At 40.0% G+C, this 18,321-nt stretch overlaps 1 protein-coding gene across 7 annotated transcripts in view; it reads right to left on the reverse strand.

The window, feature by feature from the left end:
• LOC108703035 (arf-GAP with GTPase, ANK repeat and PH domain-containing protein 1-like) overlaps positions 1–18,321 on the reverse strand; it is a 255,703-nt gene that overhangs the window by 105,023 nt on the left and 132,359 nt on the right. For 4 of the 7 annotated variants that reach the window (XM_041578782.1, XM_041578781.1, XM_041578778.1 and 1 more), the window contains 5 exons: positions 15,065–15,123; positions 7,515–7,602; positions 6,982–6,993; positions 2,745–2,830; positions 2,095–2,236 (listed from right to left, as the gene is read on the reverse strand). In XM_041578782.1, the coding sequence (XP_041434716.1) occupies positions 2,095–2,236; positions 2,745–2,830; positions 6,982–6,993; positions 7,515–7,602; positions 15,065–15,123 (387 nt within the window). The remainder of the gene's footprint in view (positions 1–2,094; positions 2,237–2,744; positions 2,831–6,981; positions 6,994–7,514; positions 7,603–15,064; positions 15,124–18,321) is intronic. The other 3 variants (XM_018238943.2, XM_041578783.1, XM_041578779.1) reach the window with 1 other exon arrangement.

The raw sequence follows: 18,321 nt of genomic DNA on the forward strand, positions 1-18,321 counted from the left end.
TGTAGTCCAGAGCAACACTGGAAGTTGCCCCAAAATTTTACACTGCAATAATGTTGGTGAAGTCCAATGAAGTATGCAGGGAAAGAGTCACACAGCTTAGTAATCTTGCAGTGTAACTAATAAATAATACATATTTATTAGTTTTATTCAAAATTGTATTTATTAAAAATAAATATTGTATGAATGGCATGCAATTTTGCTAACTACACAGGTTTTAATTCAAGTTTACTCATTTTTCATTGCTTTGTGCCTAATACTTTACTCACCTCGGCTTCACAGCTCCACCGCACTTTATTGAATATTTCCTTTTACAGTGGCAAGTGGATTTGTAAAAAGCAGAGTCGTTTTTTTAAATGCTGTTTCTGTAGTTGACCTCTTAGCTAATAGCTAATTTGTTACTAGGGGTTACTATGCCAGACTAAAGTTAAAGCAGTTAACTAGATGTGACCAACACCAGATGTGATAGCTGGTATGGTTAAGTATTTTACACTGCTGAACTTTTTATATCATTATGCCTACTACATAATTAGGTATAGATAGAGACATGGTTTGTGAAATGCTATTGCAGTCTACTTTTAAGGTTGCAAGAGACCAAGGTACGGTGGAGATTACATTTTACCATAATCCATGCAGATTCTGTTTGATCACTTTTTGTTGTTTTATCATCACTTGTCAGTGCCATTATTAACACTAAATGTATACCTCCAAACATTTTGGAAATAAAAAGGGAGACAAAAAAGTTGCCCCGCGTAGCGACGCAAATTTTTTTGACCACGCCCAATTTTTGTGGCCACGCCGCCTCATTACCATGTTACAAAATTTGGCAGGTTATGAAAGTTTGAACATATTTCTGTGTTTTTTTCATTTATTACAGTTTTGTTAATGAAGGTGAGTCTTATTTTTCCTTTTTATGAAAGTTTGAACATATTTCTGTGTTTTTTGCAGTTATTACAGTTTTGCTAATGAAGGTGAGTCTTATTTTTCCTAAGGGACCGGTTATCTTATATTGTTACAATTACTTGTTTCCTTATCTCAAAATTGTTACAATTGCTTATCCCAAATTTGTTACAAAAGTATTTTATATGCAGCTGTGACTGTTATGGGCTCTCTATGGGCAAAAGCCAATTAAGTTAGAAACTTTGTTTCTTTTTCTGGCTGTTCAGTGCATAGAAAAACTGGACTTTCCAGTACAAATAAGGGACTGCAGGTTGAGCTATCAAAAGTGGGACTGTCCCTCTAAAAACAGGACAGTTGGGAGGTATGCTAAATGCAGGGAAATGTAATTGGCATCAATAAACACTCAATAAACTATCAAGCAGACACTTCAGTGTCCAAATCTGTGCTATGCACAAATGTCTACTCTGTAACTAGATTTCTTGGAAATAGACCTATGTAAACCAAAAATGGCATGCGGGGGTCCTCTAGTGACCAATCAGAGGTATAACATTTTACTTCAAAAAGATCCCACATGCATGCTTAGAGATTGCCTATGACGTAAGGTGGCCATAGACACACAGATCCTATCTTACGAATCGAGGATTCGTGTGTGGCGTGTGCCGACATCTTTCGTCCGGCGGAGATTGGTCGTTTGGTCAGGTTTGATTTTGACCCGACCGATCCCGCCGGAGCCCATGGCACATCGTAATCGGATCGTTCGGCCATATGGCCATCAGATTACCCCCGATATAGCCATGCTCATTAATGGCATATCAGGGAAAGATCCCCTTGTTTGGCGATGTTGCCAAACGAGCGGATCTTTGCGTCTATGCTAGGTAAGCATGAAATGCGTTAGGCTCCATGTGGGGAGTATTTGATATTTTAAAATGATTCAATAAAACAATATTTTTTATCTTACAAGCATGCATGTGGGATTTCTTTGAAGTAAAATGCACAAATGTCTGGCTAATTGGTTAATTTATTTTGCAAACCTTTTGAATTGAATTCACTGAAATATACAAAAGAGTTAAATGTGCCCTGTTGTTAGTGGGCTGCTGTTTGGCAATGGCCAGCAGGTGGTTCTGTGCTCCCACTAACAACAAATCCATGTTCTAAGCAGCAGTGCAAATAGTTGTTGAAGGAGTCAACTTCTCTCACCTTGAGTGCCCACCAGCACCATAGGGATCTCACTGGTGTTGCGGTAGTTGGCAAGGCGGCTGTAGTAGTGATAAACTGTCTGAAAGCTGATCTCATCTTCCAGGCTGAAGACAAAGATGATTGCATCCACCCACATGGCAAACTGGAGAAGGGTACAAGATGTGAGTGAGAGAAACAAATGGAGAAAGGGGGGGAATAGACAGAGAGAGAAAGCAAGTAAAGGAACAAAGCTCACAGAAAAGTATAACAGAAAACACCTTCACTACTCTCCCCTAGAGCCAGCCTTGAAAGAGGGGAAAGACAGAATGAAAAAAACATAGAAAAGTCCAGGGTGAACGAGAAGCATAATGATTCCAGGAAAATTAGACAGGGAGATAGCAGGGGCAATGGCAGGCAACAGACGCCAATTGTGACCAGAGAAGAAAAGATAGGAGAAAGAAAAGATAGGAGAAAGAGTGGGGCAAGAGAGGGCCTGTAAAGGAAGCCAGGAGGATAATAATACAGGAACGAATGAATGAAGGATGAAGAGAATGGGAACAGAGCCAAAGCAGTGGATTTTGATGACCAGGTAAAAGTGTGAAAGAGAAATAAAGAAAACAACATTACAAATGAAAAGAAGCAATTGAGTTGTGCTGCCAGAGACTGCTTACTTGTGCTTCGGGGGGTCCCCCTTCATCCCTGATCAGAAGAAGATAGCTCTGTCCATCTACTACAATTTCCTTCTTGAACCTCCCACCTGCCACAAAAGTCACACAGTCAGTCAGGGCCAGAGTTTGAAAGGGGATATATCAGGAAAAAGCGGGTGGATGGAGGTCTAGGGACTCAGCGGACATTACTTGTGGAGAACAGCAAGACAACAACTTAGCTATAATACTAGATCTGCATGGTAAATGTATGGGCAGGACGTACTATTATGAAAAAAGAAGCAGCATGACATTTTGTCTTAAAAGGAACAGTAGCACCAAAAAATGAAAGTGTAAATAAAATATCATGTAGTGTTGCCCTGCACTGGTAAAACGGATATGTTTGCTTCCAAACCACTACTATAGTTCATATAAACAAGCTGCTGTGTAGCAATGGCAGAAATTGAAAAAAGGCTATATAGCACAGGTTAAATAGTGGATACCAGATAACACCATTATGTTCTACAGAGCTTATCTGCTGTGTAACCTGAGCCTTTTTTCCTTGAAATGGCTGCCCCCATTGCTACACAGCAGCTTATTTATATAAACAGTAGTGTTTCTGAAGCAAACACAGCGTTTCACCAGTGCAGGGCAACACTGCATTACATTTTTATTTACTTGAAAACAATTACATTTTTTGTCATTACTGTTCCTTTAAAAAACATTTCTATATAAAGTGTGCAGTTTTTTAGCATGTTGGATCAATGGCCTTCAAGTCAGGTCACTATACGGAAACCAGCAGTTTCTCAGTAGTCCAAACCTGATCCTCTGGAGCCTTAAAACCTAGCAGGGAGAGGTGTTGGCCATGGGGTGGCTTTAGCTCCATTTTACTTACATCAGGCTGAAGCAACACCCATAAAGTATGTAAGCAGTGCTACATAACCATGCTCATGCTTAACAAGACACCATTGCACCTTGGTCCCTTATAATAATGTGATAATAATGTGATAATAATGTGTTACTGAGCCTAGTGCAATTGGCAGGGGAGATCTCATCACTGGCAGGTCAATAAAATAACCAAAGTTCTTCCACAAGCAGTGTCTGTGTTGGCCACAGATGGGGAGGGGGTAGGACTGTGCCAAGGACCATCAGACAGGGCAATGCTGCATAACAATGTTTTCCTCCCTATAAGGGTCTCCCCTTCACAGCACAGGCCTTGTTTGGCCATAGATCTCTTACAATAAACTGTGGAGCCATGGCCAAGAGCTCCCTCCCCAACAACAGCAGCAGTGCCCTTCAGTGGCTCAGTGGTACATAGGGTTACAAATAATGAAAGGCATGAACCAGCACAGAACAATGGCAGACTTGATGAATAGGGTATACACACACATACACAGCAAATCAACCCACCCACAGACCCCAAAACTATCATCCTGATACCACAACCAAAATGGAAGAATTCAAGTTTATCGGCTATAAGCATAGCTCAGGTGTCAGACGAAAGTTACCCTGCAGAGGTAATGGAGAGGTGGCTATATTGACCCAAGCCCCATCTCTCTCCTCTGATTTATAAGAGAAGAAAAATCTCCCATTACATAAAGCAAGACAATTCCCAAGCACAAATTGCCTGCCTCAATAGGTTTAGCAGTTCAAGGGTTTTGCAGGAACTTTGTACAGAATCTTCAAATAATTTGATAAATATCTTCCTACTCATATATTGTAGAACAGTGTATAGAGCGAACAATGCAGGTGTATTGCTATTGTTAGTATGGCTGCAACTGCCACATGCACATAGTTACAAATGGAGGAAAAGTGCAGGCCAAGAATCAGTCCCAAGGCTGGCATTAGCTTTCTTCTTTGTCTGCACCCCATACCAGGCCTGGATGCAGGCACAACTGGCGGATTTTGGCATGGAAATGCTCAAGTGTGGGGGTTCCATGTGCAGGACAAATAGAAAGCTAATGCCAGCTTTGGGGCTGATTCTTGGCCTGCGCAAAGTGGCAAAAAGGGTTTGCTAACTGGTTGGTATAATGTCCCTTTAGATATAGTGGTGAGGACATGGCTGCTCATCAGCACAAATCATTGCTCCAGCTTTGGGAGATACAATATGGCTTGTATAGCAAAAGAAAAAAAAACTAAAGTCTTTGGTTCAGCAGAAGCACTGGAATGTATAAATACCAGTTCATGAACTATAATAATGTCTAGTTCTTGCACACAAACTTGCAATTGTCACATTAATTGCCAGGATGTCTGTTGTTGAAGAGATGTGTTACACAAACCTGTTGCAAAGGTTATTCAACACATTTATTCTGCCACAAAAAGTTAAAGAGATTGTTTTGGGTGACAGTGTTCATTTTTCTTACATTTCTGATGTAAGATTAAAATACATACAGTATCGAACAACTGCAGATCCGAGTACAAGGTACTATGGACACTTGCTTTTGTATTCTGGTTAGCATAGATAAATCTTGTAACTATAAAACAACTTTGCTTTAAATAAGAATACTATGTCACTTAGATTTCCTGTGTACGGTTTATCTGTAATGTAAGTGGGGGACTACTTTCTTCCATCTTCTTTCCTTACTGTTTTTTTCTTTCTTTCTTTTAATTTTTTAATTTTCACATTAATACATACTGAAACTGTTGCTATACTTGTTACTTATTAATGTCTTTGATGCAACATAGATTCTTCATTTTAACTTTTCTGTTTTAAACAGGAAACATATTTTTGTATAATATAGAAAAAAATGAATGAGTTTTATCTAGATCCTAAAAATCCCTGAAATATCTATGTCGGCTGTCACATGGTAAGCCTCGGACTACTGACGGACACATGGTAATACGTATGCACTTATTTACATGTCGACCATTAAAATTAATGAATTAAAATGCTGCCTATAAAGAGTTCAACAGAGCAATAACAATTAAAATTAAAGACATATTAATGTCGAAGGAGTCCTTCCTCGAGGAATAGTGCTTTGTTTTGACCCAAGTTCTATGAAATCCCCTTTAAAGGTGGAACAGAGTTCTGAGGATAAGGGTTGTAGAAATATATTCATGGACTTATCTGGCCCACGGCTTTCTGCAGATCACAGTTTAGCATCCAGCAGACAGCTGGGGCACTTAGAGTAAAGGGTGATCATATGCTCATTGTTGTAATAAAGCAAAGCAACAAGTATCAGCCAATGAGAATAGTTGGAGTTGTTTTACAGTTGTGCCCCTAAAGAACTGTAAAAGTCATATTCGCTAAACAAAAACACATTGTCCCCTCCTTGTTATGTGCAAAGGTGTGTGGAATTCCGGGGCCAAGTCAAAATGATTTTACTGGTTACTAGTTCATATGGCACTATGTATCGGGGCTGCCGACCTGATATGGACTATACTACAAAACCCAGTGATTTTCTTGCTTTCTCTCTTTAAACACTAGATGCCAAATGTGCTGCCCTCCAGTCATTCTAAGCAGCAACTCCCAGCATAAAGGGTAGAGCCAGACATGGCTGATCTAATGAATGGAGAGACAGAAATATAGGACATGTTTAAATATGTCACATGGAGGAATAGATGTCTAGAAAACAAAGTTATAATTATGGAGGAAATGAAAGCCCTTAAGAAGAACCACAGTTTTAATTCAAAATCCTTTAGATCCAGAAAGATCAAGCAAAGTCACTTCATTAGATAGATTGCAACCTACATAGCCAGCATTACAAGTCCATGCCATAACATATCAATCCATCTCACACCCAGTGCTTAGTCTGTACCTCCACAATCTCCGGCGATCTTTTACAGTAGGAAAATGATCATCAGGATAACCATTCTTTCAAAGGCCACATTGAAAAATGATGTACTTATCCTATCTACTTCAATTTCACATAGCAGCAGCTTGCATTTTAATTTCAGATACATTTTCCAAAAATAGCATGGCAAGTCAAACAAGCAGCTAGGAACATTATCATGCAATTTACTAAGCCCCCAAAAAGCTGCTGACTTCACTATAACTTGTATGATGACTATCCTCACCAAAGCTTGACATAAGCACACCTACTAAAAAAACCCCAGGGAGACTTTAGAACGTTAAGACAAATGATGCTTCTACATGACACAAATTCTAGAGGGACATGGAGGGTGTGGGATGAGAGTAACTCAAACTAGGAGATGTAAAGGTAACAGGAAGATAGATGGAAGAACACAGAAGATGGAGTTAACTCTACGTCAGAGATCTCAGCCGCCACTCTGTTTTCTCAGCCCGCAGTGAGGGTATATTTACCTGCATCCATATCTGTAAAGAACCAATGGGAAAGGAAGTGAGGGAGAGAAGGAGCTCAGACAGTCACATACCAGCCAAGGATGGGCATTATATAAACACAGAGAGGCCGGTGGCCCTGGATACACAGCAAACATCAAAGCAAGAGCAGATCGACTCAGGATATTAGCAGAGAACCAGAAAAAAGAGGTCTGTTATAATGGGGGGAATGTGGCAAACAGGTCAAAAAGACTCCACTAACTGACAGCCCCCCGCTGCTCCCTAGAGAGTAGGGGAACAGAAGATTACAAAAAAAACAGTTGCAACTATAATGCATGAGTTCCTGATATAACAATAACTGCTAATGGAAATTATTTCCTTCTCCTTACATCTTATCTAGTGGTCATCCTGCATCTACTCTGCAGCACATAAAAGGTTAATTGCTTTCTCCTCCATGTGTGCACCAGAACCGTGAAGCAGCAGCAGCCAGGGATCACCTACTGCTTCAAGGCAACAGGTACTTGTGTCCTGGCCCCCAAAGCAGCACATGGACTTACCTTCAGGGGACTCCTCTTGCACATAAGTACCAGTTAGGTACCTATGCACTAGAGCTGATTTTCCACTGGCCAGGTTCCCCACAATGCCCTGCAGAAGATAAAGAAGAAACACAAGTAAATATTAACACATATTTATAAAGTGAAAATAGGCTTTGCCTATGACTAAATGTTTGTAGCACAAAACGCAAAAGGCTGTGGACATAATAAACTGTTTTACTTTACTACAACTGCCTGATGGAAAATTGCCTTCTCCATTGTATTTTCGGGATACCCGCTCCCAGTGTTGAGGGCTCAGGGCGGGGAACCTGGACCTTTTCCCTTATGTGGTGAGTACCAACTTTACTACTTAAAGACCCACAATTAGGTTCTATATTTATAAAGTACCAAAAATGTACATTAATAAAACGTTAAAAAACAAATTATTGGGTGGGGCTGGGCACGACCCAGCTGTCTTAGTGCATATCGGTACTAATGACAAAATAAATGGTAGATGGAAGACCTTAAAGAATGATTTCAGGGATCTAGGCTCTAAGATCAAGGAAAGGTCTTCCAATGTAATCTTTTCTGAAATTTTGCCTGTGCCACGTGCAAGTTTAGGAAAACAGCGGGAGTTTAGGGAGCTTAATGCGTGGCTCAAGTCTTGGTGCAGGAAGGAAGGGTTTGGGTTCCTAGAGCACTGGGCTGACTTTTCGTTGGGGTACAACCTATACAGCCGTGACGGTTTGCACCTCAATGGAAGGGGGTCCGCGGTGCTAGGGGAAAGAATGGCTAAGACGTTGGAGGAGTGTTTAAACTAGGCAAGGGGGGGTGGGTGAGATAAAGGATTATGGGGAAGCTAGTGTAGACGGGGCAGTGGGGTTAGTAAGGGGTCATGGGGGAGGAGTGAGGGGGGCATACAGTTTACCAGCTAAGGAGGTCCCTCTGTTACAAGGAAAACAGAATAATACTAACTTAACGTATAATTCTTCACTAAGTAATGCACATTTCAAAAGTAAAAGTAGTAACCTCCGCTGTATGCTGGCAAATGCACGGAGTTTGTCAGGTAAAATGGGAGACCTAGAATTAATTGCATGCTCTAAAAATTATGATATAATTGGTATCACTGAGACCTGGTGGGATGAAACATGTGACTGGATTGTGAATTTAAATGGTTACACCCTTTTTAGGAGGGACAGAGGGATTAAAAGGGTGGAGGAGTGTGTTTGTATGTAAAGCCTGAATTAAAGCCATGCGCTAAAGAAATAAAAATAGCTGGCACTGGTGAGGGTGTAGAATCCCTCTGGGTAGAGATTTCGACTGGGCAAAAGGTATCAAAAAGAATTATCATTGGTGTATGCTATAAACCACCTCGTATATGTGTCGAGTATGAAGCCCAGCTACTCTTGCAGATACAAGCGGCTTCACAGCTGGGTCAAGTTGTTGCTATGGGTGACTTCAATTGTCCAGACATTGACTGGGGTAATGGGGTTGCTAAGACAGAAAAAGCTAGTAGGTTTGTAAATATGCTGAATGACAACTTTTTATTCCAGCTCTTTCAAGAACCTACTAGAAATAACTCTCTTTTGGACCTTGTAATAACTAACAATACTGAACTCATCTCTAACATTTGTGTGGGTGAGCATTTAGGGAATAGTGATCATAACATGGTCTCCTTTGAGATTCTGTTGCAGAAGCAATTCTATAAGGGAGTAACTAAAACACTAAATTTCAGACGTGCAAACTTTGACAGTATAAGGGCATCTCTGCAACATATTAAGTGGGAAATGCTTTTCACAGGGTTAAACACAGAACAAAAATGGGAAGTCTTTAAAATGCTGCTTAATAAATATACTTGTCAGTATATTCCACTTGTAAGCAAGGAACGTCGTTGCAAAGCAAAACCTTTTTGGTTCAATAGAAGCGTTGGTGTTGAGGTGGGTAAGAAAAGACGTGCTTTTAAGGCTTTCAAGTTAGCTGGTACAGCCGAAACATTTATAAGGTACAAGGAGGCCAATAAATCATGCAAAGAAACTATAAGGCAAGCTAAAATTGCTATAGAAAAGGATATTGCAGCAAGCAGTAAAAAAAATCCAAAATTATTTTTTAAATATGTCAATAGTAAAAAAATGAAGCAGGAAGGGGTGGGACCCTTACTATCAGAGGGGGATCAGCTGGTTGATGAAAACAAAATAAAAGCGCAGATTCTGAACTCGTATTTTTCATCTGTCTACACAAATGAAGAACCAGTAAGTGAAGGTTTCCTTCTTAACACTCCCAATTCTAGTAATACAACTAATGATGCATGGTTCACACATGAAGAAATTCAAAAGAGACTTGAACATGTTAAGATTAACAAAGGTCCAGGGCCAGATGGTATTCATCCCAGGGTAATTAGCGAGCTTAGCTCTGTGATTGCCAAACCTCTTTACTTAAATTTTCAGGATTCATTGAGATCTGGCATAGTGCCGAGAGACTGGCGAATTGCTAATGTGGTGCCTCTATTCAAAAAAGGATCCCGTTCTCAGCCTCAAAACTATAGGCCAGTTAGTCTGACGTCAGTATTAGGAAAGCTTTTCGAAGGGTTAATAAAGGATAAGATACTGGACTTCATAGCAAATCATAATACTATGAGTTTGTGCCAGCATGGTTTTATGCGTAATAGATCTTGCCAGACTAACTTAATTTCTTTTTACGAGAATGTAAGTAGAGACCTCGATTCTGGGATGGCAGTGGATATGATTTACTTAGACTTTGCTAAAGCATTTGATACAGTGCCACACAAAAGGTTACTGGTTAAATTAAGGAATGTTGGCCTGGAACATAGTATTTGTACCTGGATAGAGAGCTGGCTAAAAGATAGACTACAAAGAGTGGTGGTAAATGGAACATTTTCTAATTGGACCAGTGTTGTTAGTGGAGTACCGCAGGGCTCTGTACTAGGTCCCTTGCTTTTCAACTTGTTTATTAATAACCTGGAGGTGGGCATTGAAAGTACTGTTTCTATTTTTGCAGATGATACTAAATTGTGCAGAACTATAGGTTCCATGCAGGATGCTGCCACTTTGCAAAGTGATCTGTCTAAACTGGAAAACTGGGCAGCAAACTGGAAAATGAGGTTCAATGTTGATAAATGCAAGGTTATGCACTTTGGCAAAAATAATATAAATGCAAGTTATACACTAAATGGCAATGTGTTGGGAGTTTCCTTAAATGAAAAGGATCTAGGGGTCTTTGTAGATAACACGTTGTCTAATTCTGGGCAGTGTCATTCTGTGACTACTAAAGCAAATAAAGTTCTGTCTTGCATAAAAAAGGGCATTAACTCAAGGGATGAAAACATAATTATGCCTCTTTATAGGTCCCTGGTAAGGCCTCATCTGAAGTATGCAGTTCAGTTTTGGACTCCAGTCCTTAAGAGGGATATAAATGAGCTGGAGAGAGTGCAGAGACGTGCAACTAAATTGGTTAGAGGGACGGAAGACTTAAATTATGAGGGTAGACTGTCAAGGTTGGGGTTATTTTCTCTGGAAAAAAGGCGCTTGCGAGGGGACATGATTACACTTTACAAGTACATTAGAGGACATTATAGACAAATGGCAGGGGACCTTTTTACCCATAAAGTGGATCACCGTACCAGAGGCCACCCCTTTAGACTAGAAGAAAAGAACTTTCATTTGAAGCAACGTAGGGGGTTCTTCACAGTCAGGACAGTGAGGTTGTGGAATGCACTGCCGGGTGATGTTGTGATGGCTGATTCAGTTAATGCCTTCAAGAATGGCTTGGATGATTTTTTGGACAGACAAAATATTAAAGGCTATTGTGATACTAAACTCTATAGTTAATATAGGTATGGGTATATAGAATTTTAATTAAAAGTAGGGAGGGGTGTGTGTATGGATGCTGGGTTTTCATTTGGAGGGGTTGAACTTGATGGACTTTGTCTTTTTCAACCCAATTTAACTATGTAACTTCCTAGATGGATGGACACCCCGGAATTTCTGGCTTCTGAATACCGAGTTCCCATATTATATATTGCATTCCCTTACTCCAGTTAATTGACCACATTCTTAGAAATGTCTTTCCCTAGCAGCAACTGTTCTTCGAATGTTATTATTGTTCTTATTCCCTATATGTAAGTTTGTAAATTTTAAACTAAAATAAGTAAGATGCAGATGAGACAAAATATACTTATGTATTCCCATTCCATGCAGACATGGCTGAACAAATATGTATCTTTTGATTGCTAATGATTTGCAATAGCTACAACTGCTTTTTGCTATTCTTTATTCTGCAATACTTACGATTGTAAAACAACATCTATATCTTTAACCTGTACAGTGCCAGAAGGAGCCAAGAGAAATAATGTTATTAGAGTAAAGGTGGCCATGCAAGATGCTAATTTGGGCCCTTCAGACCAATTCAGCAGCTTATCTGCCTATGTATGGGGCCCTCAAAAAAGGCCCACCCACCCAAAACCATCAAGATGTTGATCAAGGGCCACCTCAACTCACTGATGAGGTCCTCACTCTGACGGCTCATATTCCCCCCACATATTGGGGGAAAGATCCGGTTGTTTGGTGACCTCACCAAATGAGCAGATCTTTTAGTGTATGGCTGGCTTAAGTCACATGTTGGGTAGTAACCTGCAATTGGTTCACAGCTAAAAAAAAAAAAAAGTCCTGAACTACAATTGTGAGATGTTTCCTGCAATAGTCTGCAATAGTCTTGTTTAACCTTTTCTATGCCAGTTAGGTTTGATTTTTCAGTCTGACAACATGCAGAGCAGGATAGATCAAAGTAAACACTAAAATGGCAAATCCCCTATTGTAAAATACGTGAATATTATAAGTCATTAAGAAAGGTCCATGACAATATAAATGCCGAGGGTACTTCATTTATCAGAATACACAAGTTTAAGTGAGTCATGTAACAAATTACCTTACTAAGCACCGTTTATAAGGATATAATTTATAGAATATTTGAGGCTCTTGAGCAGGGCCAGGCCAGACTGGCCGGGCGCCCCAGACTACACGGCCGGGTCACCCCACGTACATAGGTGCTTACATAAGCGTAGTCGCATCATATAGCACGCCACCCTTCCCTCAAGTAGACGTGCGCATGAACACGAGGAACAGGACTCCAGACCAGACTGGGGTAAGCAGCAGTTAAAGGTATATGCCAGGCACTCCCCAAGACATGTGCCTACTATGCCTACCCCTAGTTCCAGCCCTGCTCTTGAGTATTATAAAGCTATGATTTGTGAATTGGAGCACTGTTCATGAAAGAACTGTGTAAGGGAATGACCCAAATCTCTGCTCCGTTATTACATCAAATATGTCGCAAACTAAGCTGGACATGTTTAAGTGAATCTGTATACATATAAAGAGTATAGCCCTTCAATTCTCATACCCCCACCTCACTCTGGCTTTCCATATAACTGCCATTCCTACACAAAAATCTTGTATATTATTAGGCATATGTACTGCCTGTCCCAAAACATAAATAAAATGTTTGCCGTGGACTACATACTTTCCGGTCAGGAGGCTGCAGTCAGGCAGAACATGGCAAGTTGGACATCCACATTTAACCCTTCCATGACACTTATGAAAGCACAATGCAGAAGGCATAAGTATTAATCCTATGGTTTTTCTCATCCCCTTCCACCACTAGCAGTGCAGCATCCAAGCAGAGGTAGGAGCGTGCCCTGAATAAGCAGCAGCCGCAGGCTCAAAGAAACAAAAGGCTTACAGGCAGCATTAAACAAACCATCCTAGGCTGGCCTCTTCAGTATCAGGGAGCAAGCCGACACATAAGGTTGCTTTAAAGGACATATATCGGCTATGTTAAAAAAAAAAAAACGCAATAATGGGTAATACATAGTTCTGGTTTTATAGGTGCTAAAAACGAATATTATCTTATAAAAAAAAACCTTTATTGGAGCTCCCTTTAGATTTGCTACTTTCCCCGTCCATGTTTCAAATAAGAGGTGGGCGTGTCCTAACGGTTCCTGCCAGAAGCCTAGTAGTAGGGGACAGCCAATCACAGTCCTGCAGTCACACAAGCAGAGAGATGCTTGAGTTCCCTATCAGGTCAGCCTAGCTGCTGATTGGCTCCTATCCTGCAGTGCAGTGTGCTGAGTGCTGTCGGCTCCCCTGCACAGTCTGGGAATGGAGGCAGTCTGAAACAATACTTTTTTTAAAGCACAATTCTTCTATATTTAAAGGAGTATAATGCATTGGTTCATACTTGTTTTTCACACAAAATGTCTCCTTTAAGGCAATATTATTTTCACAAGTATTTGTGTGTGTTATGGCACTAGTGAATATTTGCCCACTGTTCTGACAATATACACAACACCCCAGGCCTAACAGAAGAACATTGATCAGCAATGTAATCAAATTAGTGGATCCGTGGACACCATCAAGTCAGACTAATTAAGCCTGATTAAAATGTTCATGCCTTAAACTAGTGATCTGATTACCCTGGGCACCCAGTGAAGCACAGTTAGCACTGTCCCTATATACAGACCATTGTGGTCCTCGGTTAATGGGATTTCCTACTAGCTTGATCAGTGAACCACCATTGGCAATAATTGGCAATAATAAATAATTCCTGTCTGTATGCAGAAGTACTATAGCAAGAAAGCACAAAATCTAAATTATAAATATCACTGAAGCAAAATCAAGGCACAGTAGGTAGTAAAGCAGTTATGAAATCCTCCCCCCTTACAAGTTAAAAGAAAAAACATTGGTGGTCAGGGGCCCATAGAAAATGAAAAGAAAATGGTGGCCAGGCCCCACCTTACAAGTTAAAAATACAATTAGTGGTCAGGGGCCCCATAGAAAATTAAAAGAAAAACATTGGTAGACAACCCCCCTCTTATAAGTTAAAAGAATCATATGTAGTCAGGGGCCCCATAGAAAATTTAAAAAAAAAAACATTGGTGGCCAGCCCAGCCCCCTCCCGCCATTACAAGTTAAAAAAGAACATTGGTGGTCAAGGGCCCATAGAAAATGAAAAAAAAAAAAATGATGGCCAGGGGCTACCTTCTAGAAATAACCCTTGCTTCCTTTCCAAAGTGAACCCTTACCACATGTAAATTTCTGCTCCTACACAGAGCAAATACTCACATCATATGTAGTGCAAACCTTTCCAAAACAACCCATCTAGGAACAAGTCTCACCTTCTAACTAGAATAAACTTGCCACTGATCCAAGTGCTCATTATCTATTCAGATTATACCCCCGAAAATTCGGCACAATGCCTTGCACTAAAGCTGAACATACACTATGCACTTAAGGTGGCGAGTTCAACAAACAAGAATATCTTTCCCCCAATATGCCCACCTAAGGTGGACAATACTGGGCTTAACTTAATTGTTAGCCCTAGTCCAAGTGCAGGCCAGCAGGTCAAGGATTTATCAGGCACAGATTGAAGTTCAGCAAAAGCTGCAGCTAGACAGTCATTTTTCCTAGCCAGAAGTAGATGCCAACCTTTTAGAAAAACATTTGGTTGCAAGCATTGGCATTATAAACAGATGGACAGAGGCAGAGCTCTCACTCACTACTCACCACTTTGAGTTCTGGCACAGATCGGCTTAGCGTCCATTCCTGACTATTTACAAAGGCATCTGCAAGAGAATAAAGCAACAAACCATTAGGGTCATTCAGCATGTTCTGCAATTGAAATGAACAAGGAAAAGGCACAACCAAAACAGGAGTAATAGGCAATGGTAATAGCTATTTTTAAAATCTCCAGGAAAAGAAATGCGGGAATTTAAATTACAACAAACTGCACTATTTTACACAGACAGAGTAAATTTTTTTTAATGCAATGGCAACATCCAAAGTGGAAGCTTATCACTGCATTCATATTAGCAACACTGACATTGCATTCACTGCCTTCCCAGAGGTCTGCAGACATTATATGAACCTGTGTGCAAGCCCTGAGTGCATATATGAACAGTGGGGAGAAGACAGACTTTTTATCTTTTTTTGTACATCTTCCAAACACTTTTTTGAGTTCAGTTGTTTTCAAACTGTTCCCCAGAAATAAAGACTTTTTTCAATTAATTTCCATTATTTTATTTTTTTTTTACTGTTTTTCCAAAATCTAAGTTTAAAGTTGAATGTCCCTGTCTCTGGTGTTTCAGTCTGGCAGCTCAGTAATTCCGGTGCGGACTTTAAAGGGATACTGTCATGGGAAAACTTATTGGGGGTCATTTATCAACACTAGGCAAATTTGCCCATGGGCAGTAACCCAAGGCAACCAATCAGATTGCTGCATGCATTGTTCTACTTGCAGCTGACTTTAAAAAGCGAATCACTGATTGGTTGCTATAAGTAACTACCCATGGGCAAATTTGCCCAATGTTGATAAATGAGCCCCATTGTTTTCAAAACCCATCAGTTAGTGCTACTCCAGCAGACTTCTGCACTGAAATCCAATTCTCGAAAGAGCAAACAGATTTTTTGATATTCAATTTTGAAATCTGACATGGGGCTCTAGACATATCGTCAGTTTCCCAACTGCCCCCAGTCATGTGACTTGTGCCTGCACTTCAGGATGGAACTACTTTCTGGCAGGCTGTTATTTCTCCTACTTAATGTAACTGAATTAGTCTCAGTGGAACTTGGCTTTTGCTATTGAGTGTTGTTTTTAGATCTACCAGGGAGCTGTTATCTTGTGTTAGAAAGTTGCTATCTGGTTACCTTCCCATTGTTCTATTGTTAGGCTGCTGGGGGGGAGGGTGATATCGCTCCAACTTGCAGTACAGCAGTAAAGAGTGGCTGAAGTTTATCAGAGCACATGTCACATGACTGGGAGCAGCTGGGAAACTGACAATATGTCTAGCCCCATGTAAGATTTCAAAATTGAATATAAAAAAATCTGTTTGCTCTTTTGAAAGATGGAATTCAGTGCAGAATTCTGCTGGAGCAGCACTATTAACTGATGCGTTTTGAGAAAAAAAACATGTTTTCCCATGACAGTGTCCCTTTGAACTGTTACAATTTTGCAACATTAACTTGATACATTTCTCAGCAGCATCTCTGGAGTATTAGCAACTATTGTATCAATTCTAATAGCTGCCTGTAATGAAACTCAGTGATTCTACTTAGCAGGGAAGATAAGAAATGTATCAATTAAATGTATCAATTTAGAACCCCCCCCCCCCCCCCGAGCTGCTTTAAAAGGTGAAAAATGACACTTTACATTTCAATATTAGGAAAACAGTCACACATAGTGTTGGAAAAAGTCGCTATTTCTGGTGATCTATCTGAAAACAACTAGTTGTTTGAAGGTGAACAACCCCTTTATATATGAAACAAGGGATGCTGAATGTTACTGTACAATAATATTGCTCTGTTGATGGTGAGGAAAGAACATGGCTAAGTAAGGTGCTAGCGTCTATAGAGAAAAATAAGGAAGGAGATGAATAGATTTTGGTTTATGTGATGCAAAAGTACCAAAAGCCAAGCAGTGAGAGAAATCCCTAACACACCCACTCGGGAAGAATGAGTAAAGGACACTCAGGCACACCGTTTTTTTTGCACAAAAATCTTTTAAAGACAAAACATTCAGAAGCTCATTTACTAATTTCGGGCAAATGACAGCAACCTGTCAGCAAGGTGATTACAGTGACTGCATTTCTAAAAACTCCCAGCATTTCAAACAGCCAAAGGGCTTTGGAATTGTAGTTTGACAGCAGGAGGCAACTACAGGTTTTACCTGTATGTGTACCATCCCTATTCCCAATTTGTGGTAATAATATATACAGGATTTTAGGATGCAGCATCTCCCTTCATCATGGCAGACAACAAAGGACCCATGATTATCAGCCAAAAATGAACAATAATTGCAGGGGTGGGGTGATCCATTCGAGTCAAGGGCGCTTTGATCTCCACTACAAGCTTTTGCCATAACTATTAGTCTGAAACAGAACAAAACCAACAGCTTTGAATCTACATATATTGCCAAGAAATGAATTTTAAAGGGGTAGTTCTCCTTTAAGTAAACTGTTAATACGTTACAGAATGCCCTATTCCTAGCTACAATTTGTCAGTTGCCCTTTAATTTAATAGTATTTGCAATTAATTGCCTTCCTTTTCTGCCTCCCTCCAGCTCTCACATGGGACTGTCCACTGACAACCAAAAAAATATTGCTACAAATGTATTCTTGTTCTTTGTATTACTACTTTTTCTACCCATGCATTCTGCTAGTTACCTTTCCATTTCTCATTCAAACCACTGCCTAGTTGCTAGAGTAAATTGAACCCTAACAAACAGATATTTGCTGACATGCCAAACTGGGTAAGTGCTTATCAAATTCTATATAATTGCAAAATGTCCAAAAAATTTTAGGTTGTAAGCTTGTTTGGGCAGGGCTCTCTTTACTTTTTCTATTGGGCACTGGTTGTTTTTGTATGCAAGTCAGTATGCTCAATGTATATACCCATTAATGTTTGTGCTTCACAAATACAGTGTACAAGCAATAACAGAGAGTTAATGTGGGTTTAATAAGGCCATATATAATGTCTGGTATAATAGGTCTGAAAATCTGCATAGTACAGAACAACATCTGGGGTACACAATAGTGATCACTACTATAGAGGTTTAGAATTATTACATCTTTTTAAAAAATAATATTGCTGTGTTTCCATTGCTCTCCATGTACGACAAATGCACAAAAGGCAGCTGAAGTACCTACCATGGGCAATTCTGAAAACCATGCAAGAAACTGGCAACAATTAAATAGAGGTAAAAAAACAATGAAACCTACAAGAAAAGAGAAAAATCAGGCACAGACCAGTCTCTCTTTATTGCACTG

The sequence above is a fragment of the Xenopus laevis genome, chromosome 9_10S, assembly GCF_017654675.1.
Source record: "Xenopus laevis strain J_2021 chromosome 9_10S, Xenopus_laevis_v10.1, whole genome shotgun sequence".
Lineage (NCBI taxonomy): Eukaryota > Metazoa > Chordata > Amphibia > Anura > Pipidae > Xenopus > Xenopus laevis.